The 24,757-nt window shown below is 42.9% G+C and overlaps 2 protein-coding genes across 3 annotated transcripts in view; one reads left to right on the forward strand and one right to left on the reverse strand.

Moving 5' to 3' along the window:
• LRCH3 (leucine rich repeats and calponin homology domain containing 3) overlaps nucleotides 1–24,757 on the forward strand; it is a gene marked incomplete at its 5' end in the record, with an annotated part of 80,368 nt that overhangs the window by 28,826 nt on the left and 26,785 nt on the right. For both annotated transcript variants that reach the window (XM_083442053.1, XM_083442054.1), the window contains 8 exons: nucleotides 3,545–3,671; nucleotides 5,849–5,954; nucleotides 6,093–6,229; nucleotides 9,048–9,157; nucleotides 14,500–14,593; nucleotides 15,053–15,173; nucleotides 17,482–17,630; nucleotides 22,886–22,962. In XM_083442053.1, the coding sequence (XP_083298179.1) occupies nucleotides 3,545–3,671; nucleotides 5,849–5,954; nucleotides 6,093–6,229; nucleotides 9,048–9,157; nucleotides 14,500–14,593; nucleotides 15,053–15,173; nucleotides 17,482–17,630; nucleotides 22,886–22,962 (921 nt within the window). The remainder of the gene's footprint in view (nucleotides 1–3,544; nucleotides 3,672–5,848; nucleotides 5,955–6,092; nucleotides 6,230–9,047; nucleotides 9,158–14,499; nucleotides 14,594–15,052; nucleotides 15,174–17,481; nucleotides 17,631–22,885; nucleotides 22,963–24,757) is intronic.
• Nucleotides 1–24,757, reverse strand: part of HTR2B (5-hydroxytryptamine receptor 2B) — a 178,364-nt gene that overhangs the window by 21,933 nt on the left and 131,674 nt on the right. The window lies entirely within an intron of this gene.

A 24,757-nucleotide genomic window follows, 5' to 3' on the forward strand; every position in this document is an offset into this window, starting at 1 on the left:
CTTCCCATTGTTGTGCATTTTAAAATATTTATTATGTGCTGCCAATTTATGTTGGACAGTCTCTGCTGCTTGAGGAGAGGATTTTTCAGTAGAAAGCTTAGGCTCCATGCATTAAAAAGAACCACCCTTCTCTCTAGGCAAACTAAAGTATTTAGAAGCCACACAGAGTGGAGCAACTGCTTGTCAACAGTGTGCTCCACTGAAAGGAAAGAAACGTTGAACTGAGGGTTGATTTTCTTTTGGAAGAAGGTATCCTGCCCCACCCATCCTGCTTCTAAGTCCTTGCTGTTTAAAGAAGAAGAGGAGATACAGTGGTACCTCTGGTTACGGATTTAATTCGTTTCGGGGTGCCGTGCACACCCCGAAAAATCTGTAACTAGAGGCGCCACTTCTGCACATGCACATGGTGCGATAGAGCGCTTCTGTGCATGCCTGAGCGGTGAAACCCGGAAGTATACACTTCTGGGTTTGCTGCGGCCATAACCCAAAGATTCCGTAACCTGGAGGTTACGCAACACGAGCTACCACTGTACTACTCCAAAATCCCACAAGCCCCCTCGACATAATCAAAAAACAATGGGAGGACAACATAAGCCATGAAACTAACCCTATCCAATGGACTAGAATGTGGTCTAAACCTCCCTTTAAATCCATCTCAGCTAAAAGAAAAGAACTCACCCTGAAACTCACTTGCAGATGATACCTAACACCACAGAAACTAGCACTGATTCGCCCAGGAGCCTGACCAAAATCCACAGGCACATACCTCCACATGTAGTGGGAATGTCCCAAAATCCAACAAGAATTCACCAACAGCATATGAATCAATCTGGCTAACCTTAGGATTGCCATGCGTCAGGGGGGATTTGACGTCCGGGGGGGATTTCCAAAAGGCAGTTGTGGGTTTTTGGGTGTTTTTGTAAAAGAAAGCTCAACAACTTTGGAGTTTTGGAGTCTTAAATCTTAAGGCAGATAACAAAGACAACCAACCAGCCCAGCCCCAGCCTCTCTCACCAAGGAAACACAACAAGCGAATAGAAAGAGAACCCACACAAGTGATGCGAACACAAAACACCACACATACACTAAGTAGAAGAATAGAAGATTACCACCCCACCCCAGGCTCCCTCCCCGCCCTCCCCCTCTTCGCCCCTCTTTTCTTCCCAACCTTATACTGCATGCAACGCTAGTGTCTCACAACAAATTAAACTGATCAGTAGAAAACACAACCTGAAAAAGAGACAATGCACGTATTTTTGTAAACTAACTAATAAAAATCTTCCTCTTCCTCTTCTTCAAAAAAGAACAAGAGTTCTTTTCCAAGAGTTTTAATCAGTGATCGTTGAAGCCCTTGGGGTGGCCCTCTATATTGTCCATTTTTCCTGATTCTGCGTGGCCCCTGTGTTTCATGGAAGTCCCCACATTGCAATGCTGCTTAGCATTGCACTCCTCATGAGATTTGAGGTTTGTAGCATGTTAGAGTTCTTTGCTGCAGAACATTCCAAAACTGAGGAATCTTCTCCCACCAGAAGGCACAAAAGCCATTTGTATTGCTTTGCCTTCAGCAGCCGAGAGGAGCAACCCATTGCAGGACTATCTTCTTCTGTTGAAAAGAACAAACCTTCAAGGCCAGTGTTTCTTTTTCCAGCACTTGAGATCGAGAGCTGTAATCACCAGCCTTCCACTTGCATCTCCTCATTGTAATTACTGTTTGCAAACACAGTATGGTTAACCTACTTCATCGTGCCCGATTCACTTGGTTGCTATTTTTCCTTTCATGACAACGTACCTGAATTCGAACATAGTTTTCCGGTACAAGCCATTCCGTTGCTCCGTTGCAGAGTTTACATGTGGGTTGTACATCTCTCTTGAACTGTTTATAGTTTGCTTTGTACTTGTGTTTTCTTCTGTTTCACTGTTGGGCGTGCTCCTTTATGTGGGATTTAGGGTCAAGTTAAATTAATGCTAGACAGTCCAGCTGCAGTTGACTGTGGTTTCCTTTTTAGATGCTTCACTGTAGAAGATCCTCAGGCTGCCAGCTTTAGCCACATGGTTCCCTCCTTTGCCCAGACAGGCATAAAGACTGAGATCTTAGATAGTACAGATGCACTTGCTTACCCAGATGACTTATCTCAAAGGAGGAAGATGAGGCAAATATTAGCCAGTTCCCACCAATTTCCATCCAGCAACGCCATATAAATCCTTTCCCCATGCTACATAAGCTTTTTCTTCATAGTTAATAAAATGTGTAACAGCTGTCTTCTGAACCGTGGATGACCCGAGGCAATATTGCAACCTATGGATGGAGAACCATTGATTCCAGACTTCAGATTTCTAAACTGTGGATTCCTCGATTCCTGTCAGCTGCTGGTTTTCCCTGACTTTTAAAGTCATAATAATAATTTTATCGACTGGGTTGTCCCAGCCACTCTGGGCAGCTCTGAACAAAATATTTAAAAGCACAGTAAAGCACCATTATAAACTGGTTATGCCAGTCTAAAGTTATTTCTTAAGGTTAACTATGTAACATGAAGAGATGGGCATTAATATTCAAAGCAGATTCACATACCACAGCTTGAAAAAGAAGATGCAGGTGACTGCCTTTCTGGCCATCTGAGCCTCTTTCCAATAGAAAGCTTTCCATTTTTCCTTTCTAAAATCAAGGGATTAAGGAACATCACTAACTTTTTTCTCTGCATGGAGGCCAATCAGATTCCCTCCATACATTTCAGGAAAAGTTACCCAGAAAATATGGCTAGGACTTAACTTTCCCCCTTTTTTACTTTCATACAAACTACCTTTTCCCATTCCCTAACCTCTGCCATAAGGTAGTCTGGACATCAGATGGAAATCAGCAAAGGAAACAAGTATTGCTCTAGGCTTTTTCCAATGCTTTTGTTCCTCTTAATCTTTCGTTGAATGGCATTGACAGAAGGCTGAAGCATTTTAACTGTATGATAGCTGTTTTTATCCTGATAACTGAGCTGTATAGAATTGGGGTTGATTCTTGGTTAGCAGGGGTCTGTCAAGGAAGAAGAGCCGATGGTGAAATAACTCTCAAGTGATGTGATGGTGGTTTTCTTTATTCAGGGAGGCTAGTTTTGACAACTTGGTCCCATAAGTATGGGATTTCAGACAGCTTGTGGGTGTTTCTGTCTTCTGGCATAGCAAGCAAATGTGAAAAGCAATAAACTGCTTAATGCATATAAAACAGGACTCTGCAATTCTCTGAATCACAGCTTGGTGCATACACTGGAAGTTCTTCTAGTATTTCCTTTTAATTTCAACCCCAGAATTCAGCTCAGCTTGTCAGAAGTGGTTCCTGTACAGCCATGATTTTTCTTCATAGTCATATGACCCTGTGGATATAGCAGGAGATCCCAGCTGTTGATTAATGTGCCCAAACTGCCTTGTTCTTATATTCTGATAACAGTGCATTTTGATTTTCTTATGCTGCACATAAACTGGTTATATGTTTCATCTAATGTTCTACTTGCCTTTTTGTGTTTGTTTCTTTGTGTGTGTTTTTCCTCGTCTTGAAAAGCCGGAATCAGCTTTCAACGTTGCCAGTTCACTTGTGCAGCCTGCCTTTGAAAGTTTTGATAGCAAGCAATAATAAGCTCGTCTCACTACCTGAAGAAATTGGGCAGCTAAGACACCTGATGGAGCTTGTAAGTTTATTTAAATCCTTAATTGTCAATCTTTTATCGAGGAAGCATCAGCTTTCCCCCCCAAACTGATTGTTAGGTGTGAATCAGGGATATCCAGGGATTGCCACACTCTACTAAACATATGTTGAGTAATCAGGATAAGAATTCCAGTATAAACATCCTGATACATCTTGAAGGTTATCCAAACTCTGATGTGTCCCAAAACACACATTTTAACATGATAGTCATGACTGCAAACGGAGCAGGGTGAATGCTATTTTTGTGCTCTGTTTTTAAAGCTTGATGTGCTTTCTTCAACCTTCCTAGAAATGAGTGGGATAGGTGCCAAATTCTTGTGGTTTTCGTTTAGCTTTATGGTGAGCTGCTAAAGAGTGTTGAATTTGTTTAAACAATGAGATGTTGACACATTGAGAGCCACAAGTGATTTTTGTGTGTGTGTGCTTGCATCCTTTTGACTGAATCGTTAGAATTATGGAGGTTATCATTGTATTTTCCACTGATAGCCTGTGGGCTTTCTGATGTGTTTAATTAACGTAGTAGCTATAATTAATTAATATGTTTGTTTCATAAAATTTATACACCGCTTGATTATAAAAATCCTAAAAGCGGTTTACAAAAATATTAAAACAATAAATTTGAGAAAAATTCACAACCTTACTTTAAAACAACTTTAAAAGTTGAACTACTGAAACAGGTTAAAATTAACTCAATTTTCTAAGCATCCGGGTGGGTTGTCTAAACAATGATGTTTTTAGCAGGCACTGAAAAGAGTACAGTGAAGGTGCTTGCTTGATCTCAATAGGCAGGGAGTCCCAAAGTGCAGGTGCTGCCACACTGAACGATTGAGTTCTTACAAATGGGTATTATGTGGCACCTGTAGCAGGGCCAGTTATGCCGATGGAAGCGGACGAGTGGGCACATGTAGGGAAAGGCAATCTCATAGATAAACAGATAAACTGGTTCCAAGTTGTTAAGGGAGTTGTATACTAGGAGTATACTAGTAGGAGTATACTAGGAGTATACAATTCCAAGTTGTATACTAGGAGTAACACCTTGAACTTAGCCTGGTGGCAAATCGGCAACCAGTGCAGACCTCTGAGTACAGGTGTTACATGCTGACAAGGCCTCACTCGTGTCAGCAGTTGTGTTGCAGCATTCTGCGCTGTGTGAGGGAAGCCCCACGTAGAGCGCATTGCAGCAATCCATTCTTGAAGGGACCAACACATGAACTGCTATAGCCAGGCTTTCCTGGCCCTAGAATGGCCACAGCTGGAGTTGGTCAAAGGCACCTCTAGCCGCTGAGCCTCCAATGGCACAGCTGGATTCAGAAGCACCCCAAACTGCGAACGTGCTCCTTCAGGGGGAGTGCAACCCCACCCAGGGTGGGCAACTGACACGGGAGCTACTTGCCCACAGTGCCTCCATCTTGCCAGGCTTCAAGCTCAGCTTGGTTCTCCTCATCCATTTCACCAAGCTATCTGAGTGACATTTATTATTTAATCTTTCACAGTTTTGTATTGGCAGGTGTTTTGGAATGCATTTTTACAAAACTCCTTATTAGCTTTGATGTTTTAATATTACAGGACTATGCATTTATTTCTATATTCCTGATTTGCATTTCTGGGCTGTACGTTCTGTTGTTTCCGAAGTATGTCTCTAGTAAATGATTAGCATATTTTGGTAGCCTCCTTCTTGCTGTTTTTAATACACATGTATGCATTCCTGACCTCTGTAATTTGGATATGACATCGGAAGGCAGCCCTGTTTAGGGAAGCTTTTAATGTTTGATGCATTGCTGTATTTTAATATTTTGTTGGAAGCCGCCCAGAGTGGCTGGGGAAGCACAGCCAGATGGGCAGGGTAAAAAAATATTATTATTATTATTATTATTATTATTATTATTATTATGTCACCTGGCTTGTTTTTCTAACTGGTAGCAGCACCTTAGATGCTCAGAGGCTGGGTACTGAACTATTGTACATTCAAAGGATGCTGTGTATATCATGAGTTATTGGTCCTCTCCAAAGAGGAGGTATTCTGAATGTGTACAATGGGCTTAAATCTCGTGACTTTTCATTTACAAGACAAAGCTTTGAACTACTGAAATGGTGTTTATATCATGGTGCACATCATTAAAATCATTAAACCACAGCTCACCCCTCTTCATGATTTTCTAGGATGTAAGCTGCAATGAAATACAGACAGTTCCATCACAGATCGGCAGTTTATATTCTCTACGGGACCTGAACCTCAGAAGAAATCACCTGGTGCATTTACCTGAAGGTGAGAAATGCAGGGGAGAAGTTGTCTACAACCACTCTTATTTCCAAAATCAAATTGTTTGCTGCACGTGAATGTCCCATCTTCTTCTGCAATTAACTGACTACAGTGTTTTTCATGCGTGTGTCTTTTCTCCTACAGAGCTTGCCGAGTTGCCTTTGATTCGGTTAGATTTCTCCTGCAATAAAATCACAACAATCCCGGTTTGTTACCGTAACCTCAGGCACTTACAGACAATCACCCTAGATAACAACCCACTGCAGTCACCCCCTGCACAGGTAATGTATCCTCTGATGTTAGAACACTATTCTCAACCAGAATACACTTTCTCTAAGAGTAGCAAAGAAGTCCATGGGAGGAAATCTTTTACTTTTCAGCATAATGCAAGCTTTGCATCAGGATTGCTAGAAGACCGTCCTTGATGTGCTCTTTGTCTTAGGATACAATTCACTCTGGCAAATGAAAAATTCTTGGAAACAAATTGCACATGCTGTTTAAACCTTAGCATTCGGAAGCTGACATTCACATTCATTGCTTGATTTTGCTGTTGCTATCCTGACTGATGCACAGTGCACAAGCAAATAACGGTGCAGTAGATAGTGTGCGCAAACCACTACAAAAAAACAGCTGCTTATGTGTATATACACACTGCACCCTCAGTGTAAGAATGCTGGCCAGAAATGATTGCTTATGCCAAAAAAGGTAGCGATCTTAGGAAAGATAGGACTAAGTTGCATAGGAGAGGACATATAATTCATATGACGTGTGTTTATATACAGTGGTACCTCGGGTTACATACGCTTCAGGTTACAGACTCCGCTAACCCAGAAATAGTACCTCGGGTTAAGAACTTTGCTTCAGGATGAGAACAGAAATTGTACTCCGGCGGTGCGGCGGCAGCAGGAGGCCCCATTAGCTAAAGTGGTGCTTCAGGTTAAGAACAGTTTCAGGTTAAGAACGGACCTCCGGAATGAATTAAGTACTTAACCTGAGGCACCACTGTACTCATTTGCTGGAGGAGAAATACTAAGCAGACAGCTTCATAACTGCGGAATGGTTCAGCCCAACTTCGGATGGGGGAGGCAGGCAAGTCACAAGAAGGCTATAAACTCAGTGCCAGAACAGCTGCACTGCCTGCCCAATGAACTTCCAGGAAGTATTTAAAGGTGTTGGTTTTATTGTGTGGAGCCAGAAATGGCCTGGGAACATCATTACATTGTGAGCCACAGACCTCGGCGCCCTAGCGTGTGTGCTGTGTGTGCACTAAAAGGTTCCTGCATAATTTCCAGAAGACCCTTACAGTTCCTTACCTCACTCACTGAGGGCGGCATTTCAGATCCTTGGGCAACAGTGGTAACAGCTGATTATTTTAGTTCCCATAGTGAAGGCAGTCAAATCCTGCCCCAACTCTAATTGCAAGAACAGCATGGACTCATATAGGGGCAGCTAACCCTTTGTACTCTCATAACAGACTCTGTTTTATTTTATTTTTTAAAAAATCTTCCCCAAAGCACCTCCCCAAGAGAAGCCTGCCAGAGCCTGATGCTGCAGTCATATGAAGGACGGAAAGCATTATTGTTAAAATCTACATTGACCTGGTTCATATGCAACATTCAACCAAAATTAATTTTTATATCTGGTTTAATGTGATTTGAGTGAGCATGTTGGCGTACATTGCACAGACGTTCCCAGTTTCACCCTTCCTGGCTCTTGTCGCAATGCCAGGTAGGAAACAAACCAAGGGCTGGCTTTCTGCTACATGCAAACCAGCACCTGTGGTTTGCTGCTCTTCAAACAAGCCACGAGCTACAGCCAGGCTTCGTTCTTGGCTTATTGCTCGTGGTTTGTTGAGCGATCAGATAAATAGGAAGAAGAACTCGAGGTGCGAAAATTTAGTTCGTTTATAAGGGCAATAGGCATTTTGGAAAATTCATTCAAGGACACAGCATAAATAGAATAAGGAATAACAGATACAGAATTTTCTAAAAATTGTCATAAAATACAAATAATGAATGTAGACTATTAGAGAATGTATCATAAGCTCACAGTAGCCAAATAAAAATTACCAATTTTCTTTTGGTAATGTTTACCACAAACATTAAAATATAAAGGCATGTATGTTAATCTAACAACCAAATTAAAAATAGATTCCTAAATAAAAGATAACACCCCCCCCCAAATACATCCTTTCAAACTGAGAAAAAGCCTGAACAATAAAAAATAGCAATGATAAAAAATATATAACCTAAAGTTCTCTCTAAGAATTCAGAATTATCATGATAACCAACATAAATAAAATGACCATTTTAAGCAATAATTCTTTCACTCAGGGGATATTAACTCCTGTTGCATGAAGGATCCAAAATGAAACTTTTTATATCCACTTGAACCAATTGCCTGTGGAGAGATGTGCTGCCAAATAGAGCAGAATTGGAAGGGGGGAATCTTCTTTCACCAGATGAACTGTTAAAGCCTAGTCAAATGAAATGGAAAGAGAACTTTAACCCCTTGCTAGCATAAAAGATCCTGAACATACATGAAGCGGTAGAATAAAGAATCTGGAAACAGATGGCAAAACAAAACAGAGAACAACGAAAGGGAACTCCTGCGAGTTCATTCACATCAAAGAGAGGAAATCCATTTTCTCATTGAGCCCTTTTGGGATTTGTCTGCGCAGGGCAAGGATCCAATACAGCTCCCTCTTTAAGAACAACCTGACATCATGCTGATGGATCATCTCAATGACCCAGTGTGTTTTCTCTCCTATGCCGCTTTTCAAAGCTCTTATGATCTGGCCAACGCAGATCTTTTCACATGAGCACTTGAGGTTATTGTGTGCATAAACTTCAAAGGGTTTACTCTGAGTATGGCTGGCTACAATATCTATTATACTGTTACCCTGGTTTTCCTCTAGAGTACTCAGCTTAATTGTGGTTTGTAAACAATCTTTTGGACTGGCAATTTGTTCGGTGTTTAAATTTTTTTTTTAATATAAAGAAATCTAATATATAATACATTAGTTGCAATAGATAGCAATTGTTTGTGTCTCATTTCCAAATATTCATGATGGTTTTCCCACCCCCTTTCTTAAAAAAGATATGCATAAAAGGAAAAGTCCACATATTTAAGTATCTGAATATGGAAGCATGCAAAGTAGCGCCAGATCTTCCAGATTACGACAGGCGGCCAATGGGGTTTGGTTCTTGGTAAGTGCGCACAGATTTCAGATTCACTGTTTTTTAAAAGAATCTTTGTGGATAATTTTACTTTTCTGTATTAAGATGTTTGTGGGCTTTGTTGTGGGAGCAGAGAAATCTCATTGCGCTGTATGTTTAACCTTCTGTGCATGGTTGTATAAGGTCTCTGGTCTAACCACAGGTGTAAGTGTTGATCTCCTTTCCCATGATAAAGCTGTGTTGCTCTTGGCAGAGTCTCCTTTTGGCTTAGCCGGGCAACATTCATCTCTGAGCGGTCAGCCGCATCATGAGTTGCTAAATTAAGGTGATGGGGGCTAGGAATGCAGCTTGTGTTTATATCATGCAGTACTGAGTAATGCAAGTCGATGAAGCAAGGCCCTGGAGGAAGGAGAGAGAGAGCACTGAGCACGCTGAACCACAGACAGTTTAAGGCAGGGCACGGAAGTCAGTGAAATACAAGTTGGAGAACCATAAATGCGTAAATAAGAAGCAGGCTAGTCTGGTTGTGGCCGGGTCTCAGTGAAAAGGGGAACTTGAGCAGCCAGCCAGAGAGTTCCTTCTCTAGTCTGGTCCCTGCATCCAAAAATACATTTCATTACACAGCCAGTGTGGGCATTTTTGGGTATTCCGTTTGCTTTTTCAGAGTCTCTGTTTTTAATGTTAAAGCCTGTGTGTGTGTGTGAATGAGAGACAGAGAGAGAGAAGGAGTGAGGGGTGTGTGTGAGTATATTAATATACATCAAAATTCCCAGTAGGTTTTCCCAGGGGAATTATCCACCCCTTGCTGAAGGGTGCAGCAGTGAAAGGGAGAAGGGGCAGCAGAATGCCCTGTGCCGTGGAAATGGAAACTGTGACCTTACGCTCTAGAAAGGGCAATCTCAGGGGCAGGAGAGCTGAGTGAGTGAGACAGGCAGATGTATTTGGCAACATCTGTGCAGTGCTTCCTCTTCCTGCCTGGTGCAGCCTTGCTAGTCAGGCCAGGCAGAGCAGCAGCAGCAGATAAATCAAAGGGAGGAGCAGGAGATGGTGGCAAGATGAGTCTGCAGCACTGGCTGCTACAACAATTCTGGCTGCCCCTAAGGTGAATTTCTTGGCCCCGAGACAGTAAAATGCAGGAAACTCAGCCCTACAGCAGCTGGGCTTGTGGCGGCCTCTGTTTCTGGTTTTTAGTGCAAGGCTTCCTGTGACTGAGAACAAGCTGCCCTCTGCCCCAGCTAGGACTAATAATAATAATAATAATAATAATAATAATAATAATAATGCTGCCGCCCATAAAACAGGATATCCAATGTCGGGGCAGTAAAAATAATAGCAATTAAAGAAAACTGGAGTAGGTCTAAGCAAGTTGTTTTTTAAAATCTCCAAAAAACTCCATGGTCTAGCCTACATATGAAGAGCAATGAATTCCCTGTGCTGAAAAGGCAATAAAAGTGTAGTTGAGTTTTTCTGTTGTTGTTGTTGTTGTTGTTGTTGTTGTTAATTTATTTATTGTACCCCACCCATCTGATTGGGTTGCCCCAGCTACTCTGGGTGGCTTCCAACAAAATATAAAGGAACACACCAAAACATCAAACATTAAAAGGTTCCCGAAACAGGGCTGCCTTCAGATGTTTGCAAAAAGTCATATGATTGTCTCTTTGACATCTGACGGGAGGGCATTCCACAGGGTGGGCACAACTACCAAGAAGGCCCTATACATTATGCCAGTTAAGCAAATCGGCTTATATTTGCATATTTTATTCTTTTGGTAGTCCTGGGAAAGGTGGGGGGGATTATGCAGGACACTGAATAACCTCCCATGATTACTTGAAATCTAGTTCAGTGCATCATCTGTCCACCCACTCAAGAAATCAGAATTTCAGCTTTTGAGACTTGACCAGGTATTGCCCACTTGCTTCCAGACTTACCTCTGCTCAGAAGTTGCTGCATTCTAAAATGGAAGCGTTGAACTCTGTGTTCTTCAGCAATTGCATGGTGCAGTTGTAGAGTACCCACATCCTACTTAATACAATTGCATGGAGAATCACACAGTTGCACATGCTCAGCTCGGTTGTCATCATTAATCAGGAATACTCTTAACACAGGGGTCAGCAAGCATTTTCAGCCGGGGGCCGGTCTACCGTCCCTCAGACCATGTGGTGGGCCGGACTATATTTTGAAAAAAATAATGAACGAATTCCTATGCCCCACAATAACCCAGAGATACATTTTAAATAAAAACACACATTCTGCTCATGTTATAACACACTGATTCCTGGACTGTCCGTGGGCCAGATTGAGACGGCGATTGGGCCGGATCCAGCCCACGGGCCTTAGGTTGCCTACCCCTGATCTAGTCCAACCTCCTGCAATGCATTAGGAATCTCAGCTAAAGCATCCATGACAGATGGCCATCCAACCTCTACTTTAAAAACCCCAGTGATTCTACCACCTTCCTGCTCTTAATACATTTATGAGAACAGCCATCCCACAGCATAGTTTCCTAGCCCGGAAACTTTTCATGCTCTTCCCCACTTGCTGCTGGCCTGCCATCTGTATGCACATGATGCAACAGGTCGGCAGTGCCACGTGCAGAGTTCGCCTAGCGCTTGGTGGCGCAGCGTGGACCGCAGACTGCACGAGCAGCAGCTCTTTGGTTCTCAGAACTTGCAAAGGCAGCAGGCCAGATTGAGAAGGCAATTGGGCCACATCCGGGCCCTGGGCCTTAGGTTACCTGCTCTAACACTACATATACATGCAGAGAAGAAGTGAGATGTATTAATGGCGGTTCTGACACATTGGCTGCCGTCTGGCTTGAAGTACTTAATGCCAGCCGTCCTAATGTTTGCAACACACTTCCTGTAAACATCTGTTGTTGAGCTCTGCCCTCTTAGATTGCAGCTCTCTCACAGCGGAGACTCTTCGGCACACATGGTGCCACATAATTAATAATTACAAGTTGCATTCCAAGCAACTGATTTTCAATGCAAGTGACAACCAGCCGCAGCCTAATCAGCAATTAGCAATGCCTGGGTGGAGCCGTCCGTTTGCTGAACTTCCCATTTGCCCATTATTACTGTCTTGCTGCAGATTTCCCTGGGGCATCTAGTGCCAGTAGGACAGTTGATTCATTGTTAAATGCCCATTTGCAGTGGGCCAGGCAAGCCTCCTTGTTACGTCTCTGCTGTCTGTGGCAGTTTCCATATACTGTGTCTGTGATGGCAGCAGTATTGAACTGTCTAGTCACTATGTACATTTAGAGCAGAGATAGCTTACTCTGTGCTCTGAATCCTCTTACTGAGTTCCTAGTACCATGGATGTCATGCCTGTTTGTGGCAGTAAATTAAATGCATAAAAACTTCCCTCAGCTTGTTTCAGGGCTGATTTGAAACACATTCAAAATATTTTATGAATTAATAATGGTTAACTTTTTAAAAATGCATTATTTAATATTTTGAGTATAACCATGTTCCAGTTTTTGTAAACCATATTGAGTTCAGACATTTTGGGTATAATTCAGCATTGCGCTACTACTGACATTCTGTCTGCACAAGCATATCAGCCTGCCAGATATAATCTTGCTGCCTCTCTGCACAATGTTCTGGGGGTTCTATTTGACAGCTCTCCCCCCCCCCCCCCGCAGTCAGTTTCAAGGATACATGGGTGGAGGAGCCATGGGAAAGCCCTGTTTTGCAGGTAGAAGCCCTTGTCGAGGGTTTCCACCGATGGGGCTCATTACGCAAATCCCACCACTATTCACTATGTGAATAACGTCTTTTAAAGGTAAAGGGACCCCTGACCTTTAGGTCCAGTTGCGGACGACTCTGGGGTTGTGGTGCTCAACTTGCTTTACTGGCTGAGGGAGCCAGGGTACAGCTTCCAGGTCATGTGGCCAGCATGACTAAGCTGCTTCTGGCGAACCAGAGCAGCGCACGGAAACGCTGTTTACCTTCCCATGGACCGGTACCTATTTATCTACTTGCACTTTAACGTGCTTTCGAACTGCTAGGTTGGCAGGAGCAGGGACTGAGCAACGGGAGCTCACCCTGTTGCGGGGATTCGAACCTCCGATTTGAACCACCGACCTTATGATCGGCAAGCCCTAGGCTCTGTGGTTTAGACCACAGCGTCACCCATCTCTTATATGTCCTTAGAAGCATTTCATACTGGGTTTCTGCAGGGTACCCCATATTAGTGGCTGCTGCTTACATGGCCTCGGTCCAGTATATCTGAAGGAGCATCTCTACCCCCATCGTTCTACCCGGACACTGAGGGCCTTCTGGCGATTCCCTCACTGCAAGAAGCCAAGTTACAGGGAACCAGGCAGAGGGCCTTCTCGGTAGTGGCACCCGCCCTGTGGAACGCCCTCCCACCATATGTCAAAGAGAACAACAACTACCAGACATCAGAATGCAGCCCTGTTTAGGGAAACTTTTAATGTTTGATGCATTACTGTATTTTAATATTTTGTTGGAAGCCACCCGGAGTGGCCGGGGAAGCACAGCCAGATGGCCGGGGTATAAACAAACAAACAAACAAACAAACAAACAAACAAATATTATTTATTATTTATTGAAAATGATGGTATACAACATTCTAGCCCATCTCCAACACAAACTAGGGCTGTGTGCATGTTGTACATTGAAGCACAATTTTCCCCTCAAAGAATTCTGGGCATTATAGTTTACCACTTACAGAATTACAGATTTTTTTTTGGGGGGGGGGAATGTTCATTGAAATGTAGTTGTTTTTCTTGGATGGAGCCTTTCAGCTGATGCACCAGAGTTAACCCCAAATTAGTCTCTATGTATATATTTTAATTAAATCCCATTTTTTCTTGTCTTCCATGAAGCCCAAAGTGACCTTTAAAGGGCTGCTCTTATTTTTATGTTTTTGTCCCCTGTGTTCTGAGTGCTATGCAGACCATAGGCATGGCCCTTATGTTTTCTGCCTGAAGAACATGGCTGCACACTAAAGTTTAGGCAAAGATGACAGGGAAAATGTGCCACAATAAAGGAGCAGCAAAGGTTCACCAGTGGCTGGTAGACCTTGGTTTTTAGAGGAGCTACTTTTGCCAAGATGGCAAGTTGTACTCTTTTGCAGTGCTTGAAAATTGTTTTGGTAGTGGCTGAATGCTTTGCAGGCCAAGGCAACTGATCAGCAGCCCAAACATTTGGCTAGCAGAAAGGAACATTTCTCAGTCTGGAAGAACAAGACCTCTTTAGCTGGATCGCATTATGTATGGAAAAATGCAGTATGACTAACAGGTTGAATATGTCCCCCGGTACTGTCTGGTATCTAATCTTCTCGCCCTCCAAAAAATCTCGTTTGCTTTTTGCAATAAAATAACTAACATTTTATCTGCTTGACAGCCATGAAGAACTATATTCCAGCCGACCATATGGAGCACTGGATTCTGGCTTCAATAGTGTGGACAGCGGAGACAAAAGGTGGTCAGGAAATGAAGTAAGTATACTTGTTTTGTTTCTATTTGGTGGATAATTGTAGCATATGTGAAAAGGAAAAAATCAGGCAGAACAGGCATGGAAGACTCAATTGCTAAAATGCATAGGGCTGCAATTTTGCAGTGGCTTATTCTGCAGTCATCCAAGGATTGAGGCCAGTGTGCCATTTCCACATCTGAGATTATTTTCAATCTGATAATGGTGGTGCAGGAAGGGACTTGCAAGCACTGCTCTTTGCTCCACATTTCATTTCAAAACTCTTTAAATTGAAAACAATACAAACTCACAAAAAGTGTACTTTGTCTACATGTGATTCAGATCACTGGAGTGACGTGAAGGAGGAGCTCTTTCTAACATTATATTGGAGTGCTGCAGATCTTGTTTTTGGAAGCTGGATAACAAGTGGATGTATTTCACAATCTCTGCTTTCTTAATTGTCCGGTGTATTTTTCCAATGAAGCCTACAGATGAATTTTCTGATCTTCCTCTGCGAGTGGCAGAGATCACAAAAGAACAAAGACTGAGAAGAGAGAGTCAGTACCAGGAACACCGAGGGAGCATGGTTGTCACCAACGGTGGAGGTAAATGGCACTCATTTGAGAAAAAAGCCATCAGTGCATATTTGGTTGCTCCCACGTTGCATGGCAAGATTCTGGTGCGCTTTGTGGAGCATCATCTATGCCCAAGAAGTATCTTTTCAAACCTATTTTATTTTACCCCTTTGTCTTAAAAAGCTCTATATGCAGCTTAGCTGGAGGAGCCAAATGGCATTTTTACGCAGGCAGGATGATGGAGTAATCTTTATTTTAGTTTCTCCTTCAAATGCTGATAAGGAATGACTTCCAGTAGCTCCTAGGAGAAGAAAATCCAAATAACACTTAGTTCCACTACCACAAGAAGCTGTAAAAGATTGAGGACCAGGAAACAGTAACCTTTAACTGAGGGAAATTGGGTCTCTTTGAATTTATCTTCCAGCATATCACCTTTAAAAAATAATTTTAAAACCTGTTGACTTGCTCCTTATGTAATTTGCTTCTTACCTGCACTATTCTAAAGGATAATAGTCCACAGGCCATTGGGAATAAGAATCCTTGAGGGATTTTGGATGCTGGGTTATGCAGTATTTTCATAAGGTTTGCTGCTGCAACAACAACATAGCAAAGCCTTATTGGGCTTACAGAAGCAGTGATGAATAAAAAATGCCCCAGTTAACATAATGGGTGGAGGGATCAATGAGAGCAGACCTTTCTGAGCTTCATGCTCTTGTTGTAGCTTTCATACACTGCTGAATGTGTGTGAGTCCCTCCCCCCATTTTATTCCTTTTACAATCGCTTCCTCTAAACCTTCTGCTTTCTTAATTTCACATTTTATATGTGAAGGTAGCCAAAATAAAATATAATTTCAGGCTTGAGTGCAAGCATCATTTTTGGTGTTTGCAGAATAATCTAACAAACCAAAAGCTGTTCTAACATGTCATTTTACAGATTCAAGTTGGTCAGAACAGTATTGCTTTGCATGTTAATGTGCACGTCTCACTTACCAATTCACAAAGGTGCTTCAGAGGTTTCTGAGTTCGCATATTGATTAGAAGCCAGAAATACCCGTAACTTAAAGCACTTCTTTGCATATGGATATCAAAAGTCTAAGCAACTTGTGTTTGCAAAATACAACATTAGATAGAATTGGGATGCAAGATGACCTTAACAGATTGGAGAACTTGGCCCAAACTAGCAAAATGAATTTCAACAGGGACAAATGTGAGGTTCTGCACTTAGGCAGGAAAAACTAACTGCACAAATACAAGATGGGGGACACCTGGTTTGCCAGTAGTACATACGAAAAGGATTTAGGGGTCTTAGTAGACCACAAGCTTAACATGAGTCAACAGTGTGATGCAGCAGCAAAAAAAAGCTAACACTGTTCTAGGCTGCATCAACAGAAGTCTAGTGTCCAGATCAAGGGAAGCAATAGTCCCACTCTATTCTGCCTTGGTCAGACCACACCTGGAGTACTGTGTTGAGTTCTGGGTGCCACAATTTAAGAAGGGTGTTGACAAGCTGGAAGGTGTGCAGAGGAGGGCAACCAAGATGATCAAGGGTCTGGAAACCAAACCTTATGAGGAATGGTTGAGGGAGTTGGGTGTATTTAGCCTAAAAGAGGATACTGAGAGGAGATATAGGAATCAAGCTAGGAAGCCGGGACCCGAACCAATGGATTCAAGTTACAATGAAGGAGATTCCAACTAAACATCAGGAAGAACTTTCTGATGGTAAGAGCATCTTCAGCAGTGGGGCGGACTCCCTTGAGAGGTGGTGGACGCTCCTTCCTTTGAGGTTTTTAAGCAAAGGTTGGGTGGCCATCTCTAGTGAATGCTTTAGTTGAGTTTCCTGCATTGTAGGGAGTTGGACTAGCTGACCCTTTGCATTCCTTCCAGCTCTACAATTCTACAGTTCTATCGTCTTGAGAGACTAATATTGCTACTCACCACTAATAGATCATTCTTGGCAAGTAAGCCAAAGTGCAGGTGGAAAAGAGTTTTTCAATTTAATGTGTGTTACGTAAGTGAATTGCTGTAAACTATTCATTTCTGGTTACATTAGTGAGCAATAAAACCCTCGCATGGTGGGATTTTTCTTTGTCTATAATGCATTCTAAAGTATGAAATGGCTCTTTGTTTAATATTAGTTGGAAATCTCCTCCCAATCAGCAGCTTGATCTATAGTTTGCTCGCTGATTGTATGAACCACTCTGCAGCAAGAGATTTCTCGAATAAATATGGTCAGACCTGATGGAGCTGCTGCAGTCTTAACTTCTGTTAACTCTCTCTGCGCCTCCCCCTTCCCCCAGCTGCTTATCTAATTACGGTCCTTCTTTTTGTATATGCCAAGTGGAACATGATCTGGATCAGATCGACTTTATTGACAGTTGTGTCACCGAAGAGGAGGAGGAAGAGGTGAGGCAAGCCAAGTGCATGGAGTCAGACAGCCTCAGCTCACAGTTCATGGCATATATTGAACAACGGCGAATATCTCACGAGGTGGTGCTTCCTTTTAATTTGTGTGTATGTGCCCCTGTGAAATTCCCTTTTGCTTGTGTTGTTTCTCATCCACAGTGGCTATTATTGGTTGACTTTTAGACCTGGAGATTCAGAGATTTTGGAGCAGTCCCAATGCTGTGCTTTCATTGTTAGGCCGAATTGCTGTGATAAAAATGAACGCATTGCCAAGGTTGCTGTTTTTGTTTCAAACATTGCAAAATTGTTTCAAACATTGCAAATTTTGGACAAAATGGACTGTTTCAAGAAGTGGCAGAGAGATATCTCCAGATTCGTCTGGCAGGGCAAGAAGCCCCGAATAAAATTTAAGATATTAACAGATGCTAAAGAAAGAGGTGGATTTGCCCTGCCAGACCTTAAACTTTATTATGAATCAGCCGCATTTTGTTGGCTGAGAGAATGGATGCTTCTTGAAAACATTGATGTGTTGGATTTGGAAGGTTTTCACAATGTATTTGGTTGGCATGCATATCTGTGGTATGACAAGGTTAAAGTACACAGAGCGTTTAAAAACCAATGCTGTGCTTTCAGCTCTTGACTCAAAGCACTGTGCTCTCGGGTCTTGTGGGTGTTCAAGGTGCTAGTTTTGATTGCAATAGAGTCTCCATTGATATCTGCTCAATTGGCCTTTCTCTCCCTTGTGCTATGTCCATGGCGGTCCGTGCAATAGTCTGGGTGCAGAATCTGAGAAGTATCCAATGGGACGTTGCCTTACTTTCCTCCTCTCTCCATCCCCCCCCCTCCTCATGTGCCCAAAAATCTGTTCCAGATTTTGAGGCTGCAAGGGTCTGCAGGAGGTAGGAGAGGAAGGTGAAATCCCATTTATATGAGCAGAATCCTGTTCTGCCTGCACACAGACAGTTTTCCAGTGCTATATAGCCTCACCTCCCATTACCACCCCCACCCCTAAATCCAAATTAGGGTGTTGCAAGCAAGGGGGGCAAGCAAGGGCTTTTTTCAGAGGTACAGTGGTGCCCCGCAAGACGAATGCCTCGCAAGACGGAAAACCCGCTAGACGAAAGGGTTTTCCGTTTTGGAGGTGCTTCGCAAAACGAATTTGCTATGGGCTTGCTTCGCAAGACGAAAATGTCTTGCCAGTTCCTGCAGGGGTTTTTCCCCCCCCCCTTTTTCCTAAGCCGCTTAACAGCTGATCAGCTAAGCCGCTTATCAGCTGATCCGCTAAGCCGCTAATGGGCTTGCTTCGCAAGACGAAAAAAAAACGCAAGACGAAGAGACTCGCAGAACGGATTCTTTTCGTCTTGCGAAGCACCACTGTACTTGGATAGTAATAATAATTATATGGTGCTTTGCTATCCTTTTATTGTAGGCAGTTTTATGCCACTTCATTGTATATATCAAATCCATTCTGATCTGCTTTTAAGAGTTTTCTTTTAGCTAGCCTGCATTTGCATCCTCCTTGGGTGGGTGTACCTCAGATATTGTCTCATCAGCAACCAGAGTGTGGATCCAAGTCAATCCACTAATCTCAGGAGAGGGGGGGTGCAGGCCTCTTGGCCTGTTAGCACAAATCTACCCCTCCCAGTATACTGTCATGGCAATTTCTGATGCCCCAAGGGAAGGCAAAAATAAAGGTCAAGCATCTGTAAAGTATGACTTTTCTGGCTTCCTAAGAAATAAAGACATTCAACAAGTTTTGGGATTTATTCTTGGAACATAAGATTGAACAATGTACAGCCTGTGTCCTTAAGCATTGTGCTGTTTTAAATCTGCCCCGTGGTATTTCAACTGAAAGGTTACAATTAAGAAATCCAGGCTCATTTCCTTGTACCAGCATTCTCACTTTAGATTCTCCAGTTGTTTTGTGGGCCCAGCCTAAAGGAAGCATCTCTTCCCCTTAATGAGAAGAGTAGGGAGATATTTTCTTCATTTCACATAATTAGATGCATAGCTTTACAGTAACAAAAAAAATTAGGCCCAGAAAACAGAACTGAATCCCCATTGTTCTGTTATATTGTGCCTTCTGGTTTTTCAAAATTAGACCAGTTTAGTTTTTATGCCACAAAATGGAGTGAGCTTCTTGAATGAATGAGCTCAGCCATTTTGGGACGGCATGCTCCTTGAGATAACAGTGTGTTTTTTGAACCTTCTTTTTGAGCATGCTTTTTATAGGGCCAGTTTGATTACAAACACCAACTTTGAGAGTTACGTGGTTGTTCATTCTGTCATACTCTGCAATAATCCTGAATCAGTGTAAACAGGTCTTGGAGGGAATGTATACAAGTGCCCTTCTATGCCACTATTAAAGTAACACTGCAGTGGCTTCTTCACTTTAAAAAAACGAAAACCAAACACCTCTGGTTGGAAGCAGCTAAATGGCTGTAGTTTATAGGCAGTTAAATGCTGAGGCCAGTTGCCTTGTGTTTAACTCAAAAAAGTGCATCCGTCGTTGCCATTCTGAAAACTTTATCAGATTTCCCTCTTGACTGTGCTCTGCATGTGCCACCTGCAAAGAAAAAGTACAACACATTACATATTTTGTGGCTTCCTGCAGCTGTGCAAATCCTCCGAACTAGACATGCTTATAAGACCTTCTATTCAGGCTGCCTTTTTAATAGATGCAGCTAAGCTGGCACAGGGGCAGTTTGGGATTTTGATGGATTCAGCGCTATGTGGGAGAACATGCCAGTGTATTTTTGGATGCATGTTTCTAATCTGGAGATATATTTAAATTAATAGAGCTGTTAAAATGCTCTCCAAACGTTAGAGTGTGTGCTTTGTTTAAAGCTGAAATCCTTGACTGGTTCAAAGTAAACTTAGCAACCTTTGGAAGGGTACTTAATGGCAGTGCGTGATATAATATTGGCTCTTTTTTGCGGCCTTAAGTGTTTCCTTTAAAACTAAGGGTGTGGGGGGGTAGAATTCACTTTGGTTTGGGCCTTTTAACTGCTGTGGGCATATTGAGGGGCAAAGGACCCCCTCCTGTTACCATCTGGACTGTAGGAAAGGAAGGGCTCTTAATAAGCCTAAAATCACTAGGAAATGTTAAAGTAATACATTTACTCCTCCATGGCCACTAATCTAAACCTTTTCTGCATAAGTCTAATGGGAGGCTTGAAACAGTGGGCTGCATCCCATGTGTGCAGGCAGCCTGCACGGGATAATCTTCTACTTTGCTTAACAAGTAGCCCATTCTGCAATCGGATTACAATCTGTGCCTTCACATACATGTTACAATGCGAAACTGGGTTGAAGTGCATTTTGTTTGGCTTATTGTTGTCCCAGTGATCTCTTCCACTTCATATCCCACGCATATGTACTTGGGGGCCCAACATAACCGCCATTATTCTCTGAAGGCTAAGCGGCAGTGAGACTTGCAGTTCCTTAATTACCGGGATGATCTTCCAATTGAGTGCACTGGGGTTTCCCCGGGGGCTGAATATGCTGCTTTTGTGTACTGTGGGATAATACCACCATGTCTGTGGGCCAGCTTAATTGCTATTTGTTCAGTGGTTGGCTAAAAAGGTCCTTTATATTTCCCCCCCAATTTCCATTCTTGAAATTGCAGTGGCTCATATTTCTTCTGACCGTATATTAGTTCCGCAAGTCCAGTAATGAGACAAGAAGGATCACGTTGCTGCCCAAGGCATAATTCAGGAGGAGACCCGTAGGCTGCTAAAATCCAGAATTCTCTTCAGAGTTAGCAAGGGGGCGCCAACTCTTAGTAAAAAATAAATGTGTATGAACTCAAACCGCTTTAAATTACAACACTATTTTGGAAAATAGTACCTAAGAACAAATGGGTCATTTATAGATTATGTTTCAGTAAACGAGATTGTTAGTTTGAGAATTAGTGGCCTTTAAGATGTCTAGATCAAAATTAATCCATGCGAGAAAAATACTAGACAGGAGGAAGTTAAGGATTTTGCTTTAGGAAAATGGGTTAATTTACATTCAGTGGACGCCTTCATCTGCCACAATAAAACAGATCTTTTCAGCCACAGCAGGCACTGTAATTCTCCAGCGGTGTGACTTTACCTCCGATGGCTGACTCTTCCATTGTCTCTCGAGACAGATGGATGCAAACAACAAGTTTAACAATGGCCAGTGATGGCACTTCCATTATGGAATTTCCTCACCTTTAGGTTCAGCATAGGCTCAACATTGAACTAAGGTCAGGGCTAAAGGTAAAGGTACCCCTGCCTGTACGGGCCAGTCTTGACAGACTCTAGGGTTGTACGCTCATCTCACTCTAGAGGCTGGGAGCCAGCGCTGTCCAGAGACACTTCCGGGTCACATGGCCAGCATGACAAGCTGCATCTGGCGAGCCAGAGCAGCGCACGGAAACGCTGTTTACCTTCTGGTAAGCGGTCCCTATTTATCTACTTGCACTCGGGGGTGCTTTTGAACTGCTAGGTTGGCAGGCGCTGGGACCGAGCGACGGGAGTGCACCCCGCCGCGGGGATTCGAACCGCCGACCATGCGATCGGCAAGTCCTAGGCGCTGAGGTTTTAGCGCCACCCACGTCCGAAGGTCAGGGCTAACTGTGGTTTATTACTTTAATCCCAGTTAGGAGTTTAAAAGTAGAATAAAACTGTAGTTTTCCTTGCTGAGGTAATCCCCATCCTTGAAGGGGTGTGCTCAGGAAATTAACAGCTTGAGCTGATTGTCGCCTTGCAAGCAGAGAGGCAGGAAAACTGTCTTGGTCACGATTTAATCTGTGCAGGTGTAGTACTTAGGGCAAGCCATGATTTGCAAACCCAATTCCTGGCTTTAGGACAACCCTTAACTGCTGTTTAGGTATTCACACATTACATTAAGCCGTGGTTGGTTGTTTTGTCTAGAGTGGGGCGTTAGCAAACCTGTTGAAATTTTGCCGGCATATGAAATTTCATGTCCTTTTTAAGTAGTGTACCTCATTAGAAAAGTGGGTAATACATTTAAAAATAGCTCTTTTTCATCCCCATGTGAATTGAAGCTGGCAGATTTGAAAATCTAAACAAGACAACACTGAGGTTTATAAAACCGACAAGGACCAAATACTAAAACTAAATACTAAAAATTAACTCATTTTCTTACAGCACAGTGCTTTACTTCCTCCTGTCTAGTATTTTTCTCACACTGATTAATTTCGATCTGGACAACTTAAAAGGCCACTAATTCTCAAACTAGTTTGGTGCGATTGGCAGACTTGCTCTGGCAAAGGGAGGTGACATTTGCAACCATCCACAATGCGCTAGAAATAATTATTTTTGTATCTCATTTCTTCCTTCACTAAGGGTTCACCAGTAAAACCAACACCCACCCGGGAATTCCACAGGTCAGAAGATGCCAGAAGATACTTGCATCATAATAGGTGAGTACTTTTGTCAAGAGAACAAGCTGGCCATCACAAACACTCTTTTCCAACAACACATCAAGACATCAACATGAGGTAGCAAGAATACACAGAGGAATTATACCAGAAAGATATGGATGTCTCGTACACCCCAGGTAGTGTGGTTGCTGACCTTGAGCCAGACATCCTGGAGAGTGAAGTCAAATGGGCCTTAGAAAGCACTGCTAATAACAAGGCCAGTGGAAGTGATGATATTCCAGCTGAACTATTTAAAATTTTAAAAGATGATGCTGTTAAGGATCTACACGCAAAATGCCAGCAAGTTTGGAAAACTCAGCAGTGACCAGAGGATTGGAGAAGATCAGTCTACATCCCAATCCCAAAGAAGGGCAGTGCCAAAGAATGCTCCAACTACCGCACAATTGCACTCATTTCACACGCTAGCAAGGTTATTCTTAAAATTCTACAAGGCAGGCTTAAGCAGTATGTGGACCGAGAACTCCCAGAAGTACAAGCTGGATTTCGAAGGGGCAGAGGAACCAGAGACCAAATTGCAATCATGTGCTGGATTATGGAGAAAGCTAGAGAGTTCCAGAAAAACATCTACTTCAGCTTCATTGACTATGCAAAAGCCTTTGACTGTGTCGACCACAGCAAACTATGGCAAATTCTTAAAGAAATGGGAGTGCCTGATTACCTCATCTGTCTCCTGAGAAATCTCTATGTGGGATATGGAACAACTGATTGGATGAATCCCAAGCCGGAATTAAGATTGCCGGAAGAAATATCAACAACCTCAGATTTGCAGATGACACAACCTTGATGGCAGAAAGTGAGGAGGAATTAAAGAACCTCTTAATGATGGTGAAAGAGGAGAGCGCAATATATGGTCTGAAGCTCAACATCAAAAAACCTAAGATCATGGCCACTGGTCCCATCACCTCCTGGCAAATAGAAGGGGAAGAAATGGAGGCAGTACTTTCTTGGGCTCAATGATCACTGCAGATGGTGACAGCAGCCACGAAATTAAAAGACGCCTGCTTCTTGGGAGAAAAGCAATGACAAACCTAGACAGCATCTTAAAAAGCAGAGACGTCACCTTGCCAACAAAGGTCCGTATGGTTAAAGCTATGGTTTTCCCAGTAGTGATGTATGGAAGTGAGAGCTGGACCATAAAGAAGGCCGATCGCTGAAGAATTGATGCTTTTGAATTCTGGTGCTGGAGGAGACTCTGGAGAGTCCCATAGACTGCAAGAAGATCAAACCTCTCCATTCTGAAGGAAATCAGCCCTGAGTGCTCATTGGAAGGACAGATCCTGAAGCTGAGGCTCCAATATTTTGGCCGCCTCATGAGAAGAGAAGACTCCCTGGAGAAGACCCTGATGTTGGGAAAGATGGAGGGCACAAGGAGAAGGGGACGACAGAGGACGAGATGGTGGGACAGTGTTCTCGAAGCTACGAACATGACTTTGACAAGCTGCAGGAGGCAGTGGAAGACAGGAGTGCCTGTAAGAAGAGTCAGACACGACTAAACGACTGAACAACAACAGCTTTTGTTCCATACGCTCAGAGCTTTAGGAATCAGCAAGGTGAATCATGCTGCAGTGTGAGGAGCATGTCACCTGATAAATTGGGCACCATTTCTTTAGTTTTGTGGTCACAAAGTGTTGCATTTTTAGCACAGGGTCCCAGAGTCTTTGCATATATCGCCTTACTGGGCCAATTGCAAACATAATGTTTCTGTCCTTGTAACCATGGTTGAGAGATCAGGAGCCCCTCAGTGTGAGGGTTTTTATACTCCTTGCCCCCTAAC

The sequence above is a fragment of the Podarcis tiliguerta genome (assembly GCF_965153285.1).
Source record: "Podarcis tiliguerta genome assembly, chromosome: 5".
Taxonomy (NCBI): Eukaryota; Metazoa; Chordata; class Lepidosauria; order Squamata; family Lacertidae; genus Podarcis; species Podarcis tiliguerta.